Source organism: Balaenoptera musculus, chromosome 15 (assembly GCF_009873245.2).
Source record: "Balaenoptera musculus isolate JJ_BM4_2016_0621 chromosome 15, mBalMus1.pri.v3, whole genome shotgun sequence".
In the NCBI taxonomy this organism is placed as follows: Eukaryota; Metazoa; Chordata; class Mammalia; order Artiodactyla; family Balaenopteridae; genus Balaenoptera; species Balaenoptera musculus.
In genome coordinates, this window is record NC_045799.1 from 83,142,253 (window position 1) to 83,154,092 (window position 11,840).

The 11,840-nt window shown below is 42.3% G+C and overlaps 1 protein-coding gene across 2 annotated transcripts in view; it reads right to left on the reverse strand.

The window, feature by feature from the left end:
- The window catches only part of LMTK2 (lemur tyrosine kinase 2), an 86,459-nt gene extending 75,123 nt beyond the window's left edge, over positions 1 to 11,336 (reverse strand). The window contains exon 1 of one of the 2 annotated variants that reach the window (XM_036827643.1): positions 10,969 to 11,336. In XM_036827643.1, coding sequence (XP_036683538.1) covers positions 10,969 to 11,044 — 76 coding nt within the window. In that variant the 5' untranslated portion in view covers positions 11,045 to 11,336. Of the gene's footprint in view, positions 1 to 10,962 lie in introns of both variants that reach the window. The other variant, XM_036827642.1, reaches the window with a different exon arrangement.
- Positions 11,337 to 11,840: the final 504 nt, after the last annotated feature.

An 11,840-nucleotide genomic window follows, 5' to 3' on the forward strand; every position in this document is an offset into this window, starting at 1 on the left:
TGAGTTATACCTGCTCAAGCTTAGTTTCCTTGCTGGTCTGAGCTGCCGCGGGCAGAACCCTGGCAGGCCAGGGCAGGAACGTCTACACCATGAGGTGCACAGCTCACAGTACTGGCATCTGACTGTCAGGCTACCAGCTCACAGTTCTTTTATACTGATTATTTATACAGAGATTTATAAAATGTAAAGAGGTTATTATTTATACTGACTCCCAGAAAAGGGGCTAAAGTTACAAAAAAAAAAAAATGAAAGAAAGAAAAGGTCTTTGGAGCGGTAAGTGCTGTAAGTGTGTTCTACCCTGTTTAAATTCCTTTGTGGTTATAGCACACATACTTTTCACAGGAGGATTCCTCAGAATGATATTCATGTATGGTAGTCAGGAGCAGAGAGCACTTCAGTTTTAGGTGTTGACATTAATTTTTTAATTTTAAATTGTTCTTCCTTCCTTGAGTCTCACTAGCTCCACAAGTCAACAGATTTCTATTAAATAACTGATATTATTTTGTCTCTAGTAGAAGATAAAATATTTTGTGTCTCGGGGGAACTCCCTGGTGGTCCAGTGGTTAGGACTCCGTGCTTCTACTGCCGGGGACCCAGGTTTGATCCCTGGTCGGAGAACTAAGATCCTGCAAGCTGCATAATGCAGCCAAAAAAAATAAATAAACAACACTTTCATGGATGGATCTAGAGACTGTCATACAGAGTGAAGTAAGTCAAAAAGAGAAAAACAAATATCGTATATTAACGCATGTATGTGGAAACTAGAAAAATGGTACAGATGAGCCGGTTTGCAGGGCAGAAGTTGAGACACAGATGTAGAGAACAGACATATGGACACCAAGGGGGGAAAACTGCGGTGGGGTGGGGATGGTGGTGTGCTGAATTGGGCGATTGGGATTGACATGTATACACTGATGTGTATAAAATTGATGACTAATAAGAACCTGCAGTATAAAAAAACAAACAAACAAAACAACTAATGCTAAACTTTCACTGGGTTATTTGTATGGAAATATGTTAATATAAATGTTTCAGACATCACGTGAAATTTCTAAAAATCTTATATGTTCTGGTATAATGTTATAAGTCATAATTCTAGTTATTACTTTAAAATGTATATCTCAGAAATAACTAAATTTCCTTGTCAACTACACTATTATGAACTTTCATCAAATCTTTAACCGTGGTCATTTTTAAGTGTTTTGTCATGTACAGACAGTTCTGGGTGTACTCTGATGCTTTTGCAAATATGTTCCTATAAAAGGGGTTCATCTTCAAGGAATTCATAGAAAAGACTTTGACAAGTACAGGTTTCTGGTAACTGACTATACTGCTGAGCTGAATGAATAAGCATTTTCAGAACTCTAATGAAAAACTGATGAACTCATAAAAGTGCTAACAAAAGATCAAGATGAAAAAAAAAATTAATTACATGGGACTGAGTGAACTGATGAGGATGATTATAATTTTTGTGACTTTCTGTTTGAATTAAAAAAAAAAAAAATCCCACAAGGACTCAGAGGCAAAGAATATACAAACCAATTTTCACTGCAAAGTAAAGGAGCTGTTACAGTGGAGGATTACTGGACTGAATGTCAATATTATGACATAGTATGAGTGTGTTTCGTGTTTGGTAAGTGCAATCATTGTTGCTTTTGTTGTGGTCATCCATTTACAATGCTTGGTGTCAGTCTATTTATCTCTTGTAAAAATAAAATACAGTGTGTGTGTGTGAAAAAAAAAAAAATTTTGTGTCTCGGGATTGGAGAAATCACCTGAAAAGTACTACAAATGCAGATTTCCGGGCCAACATCTAGAATTCCGATTGAGCTGGTTTGTTTGGGGGCCCCCAAACCTGCATTTCTACAAGTACCTGGGTGATCTTGATGCAAATGATCCTGTTTTATAAAAACATCTTTACTTTCTCCTGAAACAATTTCAGCTGAACTTGGTACCGTGGCTAGGATTTATATCAAAACAGTGGGGGCCGCTGGGCCAGTGGGAAAGGTACACGTGAACAAGATTCACCATAAATTCAAAGTTGCTGATGCTGGGTGACGGGCACATGAGGGTTCATTATATTAATTATTCTACTTTTGTGTATGTTTGAAATTTTCCATAATCAAAAATGAAAAGAAACAAAAAGCTCCGTAAAAAGATCACAGCAAGTCTACAGCCCCCTGTACTCTCCAAGAGACTTGTCATTGGACATTTTATCTGAACTTTCACCAATTAAAGAAGTTGCCTATGATCCCTTTCAACAATTTCCAAAGCTGATAGGCCCCCTAAAATAATTCTCTCTAACTAGATCCTTAAGCCTACAAGGTTTCCCTCCTATTCTTAGAGATTAGGCTGCTCTTGGAGAGAGTCAATAAAATCTTTCAAATTATCCATTGCTCTGAAAATAAAAATAACATCTTGCCAATACCATTATACCACAAGTGTGGGATGTGTAGCATTTACGATGGTATTAATAGGCGGTTAAAAGGTGGTCAAGTGACAGGGTCAAACGTGCACAGGGTCCGTCCAAGTCATCTGTCTCTTAGAGGCCCTTTGTCCCTCCAAAATCTCTCACTCGCTCTCTCTCTTTTCCCGACACCTGGGATTAGATACAGGAAGCAGAGGATCAAACCCCTATAATATGGGACCTAATGAAACTTCAAAGCTTTTGCACAGCAAAGGAAACCATAAACAAGACGAAAAGACAACCCTCAGAATGGGAGAAAGTATTTGCAAAGGAAGCAAATGACAAAGAATTAATCCCCCAAATTTACAAGCAGCTCATGCAGTTCAATATCAAAAATACAAACAACCCAATCCAAAAATGGGCAGAAGACCTAAATAGACATTTTTCCAAAGAAGATATACAGATTGCCAACAAACACATGAAAGGATGCTCAACATCACTAATCATTAGAGAAATGCAAATCAAAACTACAATGACGTATCACCTCACACCAGTCAGAATGGCCATCATCAAAAAATCTACAAACAATAAATGCTGGAGAGGGTGTGGAGAAAAGGGAACCCTCTTGCACTGTTGGTGGGAATGTAAATTGATACAGCCACTATGGAGAACAGTATGGAGGTTTCTTAAAGAACTAAAAATAGAACTACCATACGACCCAGCAATCCCACTACTGGGCATATACCCTGAGAAAACTATAACTCTAAAAGAGTCATGTACCACAATGTTCATTGCAGCACTATTTACAGTAGTCAGGACATGGAAGCAACCTCAATGTCCATCAACAGATGAATGGATAAAGAAGATGTGGCACATATATACAATGGAATATTACTCAGACAAAAAAAGAAACGAAATTGAGTTATTTGTAGTGAGGGGGATGGACCTAGAGTCTGTCATACAGAGTGAAGTAAGTCAGAAAGAGAAATACAAATACGGTATGCTAACACATATATATGGAATCTAAAAAAAAGGTTCTGAAGAACCTAGGGGCAGGACAGGAATAAAGATGCAGACGTAGAGAATGGACTTGAGGACACAGGGAGTGGGAAGAGTAAGCGGGGACGAAGTGAGAGAGTGGCATGGACATATATACACTACCAAATGTAAAATAGATAGCTAGTGGGAAGCAGCCGCATAACACAGGGAGATCAGCTGCGTGCTTTGGAACCATCTAGAGGGGTGGGAGGGAGACGCAAGAGGGAGGAGATATGGGGATATATGCATATGTATAGCTGATTTACTTTGTTATAAAGCAGAAACTAACACACCATTTTAAAGCAATTACACTCCAATAAAGATGCTAAAATAAAAACAAACAAAAAAGAAAAACCCTATTATAAATGTACCAGTAGCAGCAAGCAAATCCAGTGCCCAGATATCGGTTTCTAATATCAGTCTCCAATAAAAGGAAGCCACGTGACACATGGCTGATCCTAGGGCTGGAGCAGGGAATATACAAGGTGAGCCTATAGCTTCTTATAGCGCCAGAAAACAAGGAAGTGCTTAAAAAAAAAAAAAAAAAAAAAAAGATGGACATATGTCTATAGGACACAGGAGCCAACTGAAAGGGCTCCCAGGGGCCAATTTAAGCAGCAAAATAAATAACAGTATTGAATTATAACTCAAAGTGTAAAATCAATATCCATGTGTCCATACTGATATAAATAATTGAATAAGGAAATAAATGGGGAAGAATAGTTAAATACCCTATACAGAATCCCAGGTAATTTCTACCTCAAGGAGGTGGCACGGAACTCATCACCACTAAGTGTGGGCTGTGCATACGCTCAGCGCGGAGAAGGGAGGAAAGGGTAACCTGACAGCGGAGAAAGCTGACACACAGCACCTCGGCCAGGGGATCAAGGGGCTAGTAGTCTTGAAAGCACGTACCCTTGACATGATGTGATGAGAACAGCACTTCAACTCTGTGGTCTTCCTCCCCAAAACACAGAATCCCAGCCTAACAGCTAGAAAAACATCAAACACGCACCAGCTGAGGGATATTCTACAAAACTCCTGACCAGGACTCCTCGAGATGTCAGGATCATCAAAAACAGGGAACAGACTGGAGGGGCCCAAGGAGCCATGACAACTAGACATACTGTGGGATCCTGAACCAGAAAAAGGACATTAGGGAAACACTAAAGAAATGTGAGTAAAGTCTGGACGCTGGTTAGTAACAATGTATTAGTACCGGCTCCTGGTTGTTACCAATGTCAAAAGGGAAAACTGGGCAAAGGATACACAGGAGCTCTTTGTACCATCTTTGCAACTTTCCTGTAAATCTACATTTGTTCTAAAAGAAAAAGTTTATGGCTAAAAATAAAACAACTATCCATGGCCTCATTCCAGGTGAAGGACTGGGGCTGGATGAAGGTGAAGTTCGCAGGACAATGACAGGGTCTAAGCTGACACCCCATCCTTTTAACACACGCACGCTCTGGAGTACTGGTCTGGTGAACTCAGTTCTCCAGCACCATCTCTCTCATACTTCAGCATCACCCACAAACTTCAAAACCACGCAAACACGAGAAATACCGAGGCGATGAGACACAGAGCTTACAATCCAGGTGAAGAGACAGGACTTAAAGAAACAGGTAGTATTTGCTAAGTGCAAGTGGTAGGCTGGTACAACAAACGCAAACCTTTTTTGATGACGCAACCCACCAGTAAATTTTCTTCGTAGTCCTTCCATTTCATGTTAATTTATTTACAAGTCATACAAATGCATTAGTGTACCAATACATTCTATCCCTCAAAAGTCACATAAGTCAAAATTTTTTAAGGGCGAAATGAAAATAAATTAGAAAGTTCCCACATTTTCATGCTGCATCCCCTGGAACATCTTGTCCCACAAGGAAACACTCTAAGAGTTCATTAGGGGTGGCAATCACCAGGCCTGGGCAAGGAGAAAGGTCTTAGTAGGGAAACTGGGGCTGCAAAGAGGTTAAAAAAAAAAAGACAAAGAAAGAGATGACAGCACTTAAAAGATACAAGGGGAAGAGTCAGGCAACTGCAAACAGAGTATGAAGCGCTGGAAGATGGAACTCTACACAGGATATTTTGCAAACTATGAGCAGATCAATTTAGCTGTTAAGAAAGTGCCATGAGAGGGGGAGAGCGGAGGCTGGGACAGCAGAAACTCAGCTGCCATGACCTCCCTGCCCAAAGCTTCCCAAACTGGGGTCAGATGCCGGGTGCCCAGAGCTACTCCAGCTGCACCATAGCACCTGGTCGTGGCACATCTGTTTGAGGTGATGGGAATTTAAGCCTTTTAAAACAAACATATAATATAGTAAAATGCAAAATCTGCCAAGCTGTTAAAAATAAAATGTAAGGTTTACCACCACCCCTCTGAAGCCCCAGGAAGGCAGAAGAGTACGAAGCGCTCTTTTGCAGTCAGGGTGGAGGGCAGAGGCTTTCAGAGAAGTAAAGGCGCTCACCGTGTTGTGTGTCTCAGGCACCTGCGACACTCGGCATCGGCTGTTCTCATGTTGCCCACTTGAATCACAATAAAGTCCAGTGAAATCTGGAATCTCTGCACTGGGCTAACCTTTGCACAAAACCTTCTTTTGAAATATTGAGGTTATTTTTCTGATATGCCTGTTCTTTGCAGCAAATAACTGTAATGCCAAGGCATGGTTCCCAATCAGTCATTTACCACAACTTAAAAATACTTCACTCCAACATTTTGCTCTGACACAGGTTTTACCACATCTCCTCAGCTTTCTTACAGCGTCTTCATATGAGGATTCACAGAAAAGCAGAAATTCGAATCTAAAAACCACCCCAGATACAGTAGTTTGTTTTAGACCAGGAACGTTTGTCCAGCTTCTCCTTTCTATAGTATTCCTTTCCTCGTGTCTGAGTAATAAATAAAAATTTCGAAGAGTGAAGCACCGCTAGAGGACTGCAAAAATACATAATTTTAAAAGAGAGAGAGAGAGAGAGAGAAAGCAAGCCTGTCACATTCGCCTCTCCGAATGACACTTTCTAGGGGGAAGCCTCAACCCTGTGCTGGTCCTACCACAGTCTGGGTGAACGGGCTGCCTTCAGGGACGCTTTCTGCGAGTATACAATTTTGTTTGGGATCAACCAAACTTAGATTGCCCGTGGTTCCTTTAAGTAAATTAAAACCAGCAATTGTTCACATGCAAGAGCTTTAGTCATCTCGATGTCCAAAAACAGGTTTATTATATAAAAGCAGACTAATCCAGATCATCTTAAAATTTTCTAGCATAATTCCCCAAGACTATGAATTTCAAGAAGTAACACTACCAGCTTATACATCATACTTCAATAAGCCAGATTTCTCTCTAAAGGATCTTCACCCATCATATAATTTGCTATTTTGAGAAACAAAGATTTTTTTACATCCATAAGTTCTAGGCACTCCATGATAAGCAGCTACCACGGTGACTTCCTTCTTTGAAGCCATACCACCCACCATTAGTCAATTCTAGGATAACCCACCCAATTTACAAAGAAATCTGAAGCAATGAAGGAATCTGTTGCCAAGGTCCTAACCTGTAGCAGACATGGCTATCACGTGACAGCAACCCCTTAAATATTATCATCATCCTTTTTTAACAGTTGAATTCTAAGAAGCTTGGAGAGGTCAAGTGACTGGGCAAGGTCTTAAAAGCTTTAAAGTGGCAGAGGAAGGCCTCACACCCAGACTAACTCCAAAGTCCAAGCTCTGGCCACAATGCCTGCTTCTCCTGTGACTGGTTCATGAATTTTACTCTCAACTGAGCTGAAAAGGTGGATTCTTTTTATATGTCCACCTACAAAGACTTTTTTGAGGACTAGTCTGTTTAACAGTTTCAGAACCCTGGCTATCCCCTACATGACATTTACATTACAAAGTGTTTTTCATTATACGTACAGCTGTTCTAAGTGACACAGCCCACAGGAGCACAGAGGGCCCAAGGACTCTAAATTTCAAGAGAATTGCGTGAACAGTCAGCACATTGATATCAGCAAAACTGTAGAGATTTGATAACTTCGATGCTGATCAGCTACAAAGTTGCTGGACAGATTTCCTATTACTATGCAAATGAACATATTTAGTTAACCCCAAAATATCACCAACTGAAAGCAATTAACAGCATTCATTCCCGGTCTAAATCAGATCTCAAGCCTTAGAGCCATATATCCTGACAAGAATTTGCATGGAAAGCTCTCAGAAGCTGTTAAAATAAACACAAAAATTCACACTTTAGAAAGCACTTCCTTTACTTCAGAAATCTTTTTCAAGATACAAGCCTGTTTGCTTAATCTAAAACAAAAGCCCCGGTTTCACAAGCTGCTGTTTAATCAGTAGCTGAGTCCCACCGGCTTCACAGACTTCCGTGAGGTCCTTTATCTGGAACTGCTAAAAGCTTCCTCTGTACTCTGTGACCTAATATGCCACAGAACAATAGAAGTGAGTTTCCTTGTCTCACCACTATCCTAATATTAATAACAAGTTGTGGACTTAGAGGAATGCCTTCACGCATACAACATCTTTCTTTATGATGTGAATTCTGAGAATCTTACAAAAGGCACATAAATATTTGCCAAGAGAAGAAAGGTCTGATAACTGTGATCTGGAGAAAAAGAATTTCTTAACTGTAATCTTAGTTTGGTAACTGAACTGTGTGTGAAACAGTGGACTTCCTCTCTTTACGTAAGCTTCCTAAGTGAGGACCAGCAGGATCTCAGGCTATATAACAAGGGCCCTTGCAGAAATACAGATTCTCAGGAAAAGACCCCCCCCCCCCGAGGGAGGACATAAGGGACTCTCAGAGTGATAAAGAGATTCTCCCCCCCCAAATTCAACCTAGAAATGCCTTCTTGCCTGATGGGCAAAGGCAATCTACATATTTACAAAGCTTATTATGACTGAATGGGTAAATATCTTTTTTCAACTTTAGAACCTAGAAATGATTTTGGATGACAAAGAAACGTGGGATAAATGAACTTCGATTTAAATGCTGAATTTCAGTTAACTGTCTCATTCCCCCATGCAAACAGGCTGGCAAAGGATACAATTCAAGTATTTTTTCCAACCTACTGTTGATAAGCTATGCTTTCTCCAAGGCAGTATTAACCAGCTTGAACTTCAAGCAGAGTAAGGCCAAGGAGGCAAAGACCATATACAATGGATCTACTCTGAATCTGAAAATGGCCAGCTCTCCCTTTTTAAGGAGTACAGGCCCCCAGATAATCAAAAGCTTGATAGCTGTTTTCAATGTTTAACTGCTCTTTCATCTACTATGTATGTTCCAGAGGGGTTCCTCTTTCTTAACCAGTGAACTCACTTATCAGGATTAGCTCAAAGGTTTCTTTACTCTTCTTGGTCAAGAATCTACCCCCATTACCAGGATTAACAATCTCTTCTGAATGGAAATAAAAACTCCCAAATCTATGTGTGATTGTGCATCTTTTCCACATAATTTAACCCTAGTAGGTACCTGTCATCCATAGGCCATAAGTCTCACCATACACCCTCCAAGCAATAGAGCATGAGGGAAAATCTACAAAGGGAAAATCTACAAAAGCTGCTACAAGTCACCAAATAGTTCTTTACATTTTTTTAATGCCAAGATTTAATATTTCTATTTCTGGATTAATTTTCTTGATTGCTTTGTTTTACAACACTCCAACAAAAACTTCAATTTTTTGATTCATACCTCCATGAAATAGTAAAAGAAGGGAATAAACACATTAAGAGGTTTATAGGGACTTCCCTGGTGGGCCAGTGGTTAAGACTCCGTGCTTCCACTGCAGGGGGCACGGGTTCAATCCCTGGTCGGGGAACTAAGATCCTGCACGCCTCACAGTTTGGCCAAAAAAAGAAGGTTTATAAGCAGACACATTTCCAAAGTTTCCTAAATAGAATCTGTTTTACAAAATATGTAAAACTTCGATTAAGAGCAAAGTCATCTGGAAACTTCTTGAATCCCTTTCACATATGTAATCTTTATCCACTATCCTATTCTAGTGCTAATTTTCAATTTCACTATGAATATGTTTCAATATCAACATTGACACTTCTCCCTACAGTCTTTTATAATTTCCCAGGTACTTTCTGTGACTCTTACTTGGGCTGCCTATACATTCCTCATAATATTCACTCTTGTTATCTATCAGGTCAGAAAACAGAATTCACCTTACACATATTTAATCTAAGGCAGTGGCAGAAATTTAGCAATACACTACATGGTACAATGATAACAGTTTATACCCAACTAAAGGGCACTCAATGACATAACCTGGTGTGTCTCTGGAAACAATTATATTTAGCTTCCATTGGAGATGTGTTTGAAAAATATGTCCTTACTAGGGACAGTACCTTCCACGTTCTGCACCCAATTAACATCATTCTAAAATAACTCTTGACCTCAAGAGTATTCTAAACAGCTAATAAGAGACTTGAAGTGGTAAAGCAGAAAAATCACACAGCTAGGGGAATCTAAGACCTGGGTTTTAGTTGTGGCTCCTCCTAAAATTTAGCTGTGTCACCTTGGGTAGGTCATTTGACCCCCAGGGCCTCACTACCTTCAACTGCAAAACGAAAGAAATTGGACTAAATTTTCTTTAAGGTCTCTCCCGTCTCTAAAATTCCATGATTCTATGAAATTTCAGTCTCCCCTCATTTCAAAGATAAGCAACAGATGATAATGGCAAATTGGTCTAGATTATTTTTTTCCTTAAAAAAAAAATTATCCAACTTGAGATGCTTTCCTGGACTGAAGTTTTATCTGAGAAAATAAACCACAAACGAAAACGATGGGGAGAAAAAAAGAAAATCACACACTGACGTAGCTAAAATAGAAACTTCAATCACCCTTGGGCCATTTTGTCAATAGTTATTCAAAGGCCGCTACTCTAATCACTGGCTTCCTAAAGTAGAGATATTTATAGAGTGGTTTCCTTCTCATCCCCAGAGATTCAATCTGAATAAAACGCACAGCGTCTAAAAATCAATTTACAACTTCAGAACAAGTTACAGGGAGCGAAGGAAACTCTGCGCAGCTCTCCAAGTCATTTGCATTTAAGTATGATTAGGGCTAAGAAACGGTTCTTATTATAAGATGTGAGAAAAGCACAGGAGGCAGGTGACATCTGGAAAAGGAAGCAGAACTGCCGGCAAGGGATGTAGGCTGAGGACCTTCAGGCAACAGGTCCAGAGCCGGTGCTGCAGTCTACCCCGGGAGGGGTCGGTCGCTGCCGCCCCGCTCGCAGTCCTCCCCAGCCCCATCCGCATCGCCTCGCCCCCGCTTCGGCCCTCGAGAGGCAGCCCGCCCCCCCCCCAACCCCGCCACACGTCCCTGCTGCAAAATCTCCCTAATCACTCGCTTCCCCGGGCCTCGCGCCCCGGCAGGCCCTCCAATTTCTCGGCGCCGAGGCCGGACCGGGCCTGCAGCCTCCTTCCCAGCCACCCCCGTCGCAGCGGCCCCGCAGCCCGGTCCCCTCAGCCCCGTCCCTGCCTCGGGCCCGCTCACCTGCACCTGTTTGCGGAAGTGGCGCGGCCCCGGCACTGCCGGCGGCCAGAAGTAGCAGCAGCAACGGCGGGGGCCCCGGCATCTCGCCCACGGCGCGGCCCCGGAGACTGGCTCTCGGGTTGCCTTCCGTCCCTCCGTCCGTCAGTCAGTCCTGCCTCCCTCCGCTGCCTCAGCGGCACCCGCGCCGGCTGCTCCTGAGCACACGTCGTTTCGGCCAAACCTCAGCCCAGATCCTGGTCCGCACCCACCGCTCCAACCACAGAAACACCATCCTTCCTGCCCGCCCGCCTGCGCCGCCGCCGCCGCCTCTCAACAGAAGCAACGGTAGCAGCTCTGCGGAGCCGCGGGCCAGCGCAGCCGCACTCCCACCGCCATGATGGGCTGCGTCATGTGACGTAGGGTGGGGGGGCGGGACGCCGTGATAGACAGCCCGTCCCGCCAATCGCCAGCTCCACACCCGCCTGGGAGGCCCCGCCCATCACCCTGGTTGAGGGAGGGTGGCCGCCGGTGCGCCCCCTGCAGACCAAGAAGTGCGTGAGCAGCAGGTGATGCCAGCAATTATTTTACAATTTTTTAAAAAGGGAAGTATAAAGAAGACAATGAAGAGCATCCAGAATCCATTCTGAATTTTTTTCTCAGTATTTCAAAACGTGTAAAAATAGGCCTGTTTTGCCTTCTGCCTTTTTTACTTGCAACAGACGTTTTAGACTCTTCTTAGGTTGACCTATCAGCCACCAAGGAGCTTTGGGCTTTTTTATTTCAATTCAACAAGAATAGAATACCTCTCCCCTCGCACCCACTAATTCAGCTCCTGAGCTCAAGCTGTTCCTCTTGGCAAGAGTGCCCTTCCTGTCCTTTCTTGGCCACCTGGCACACTC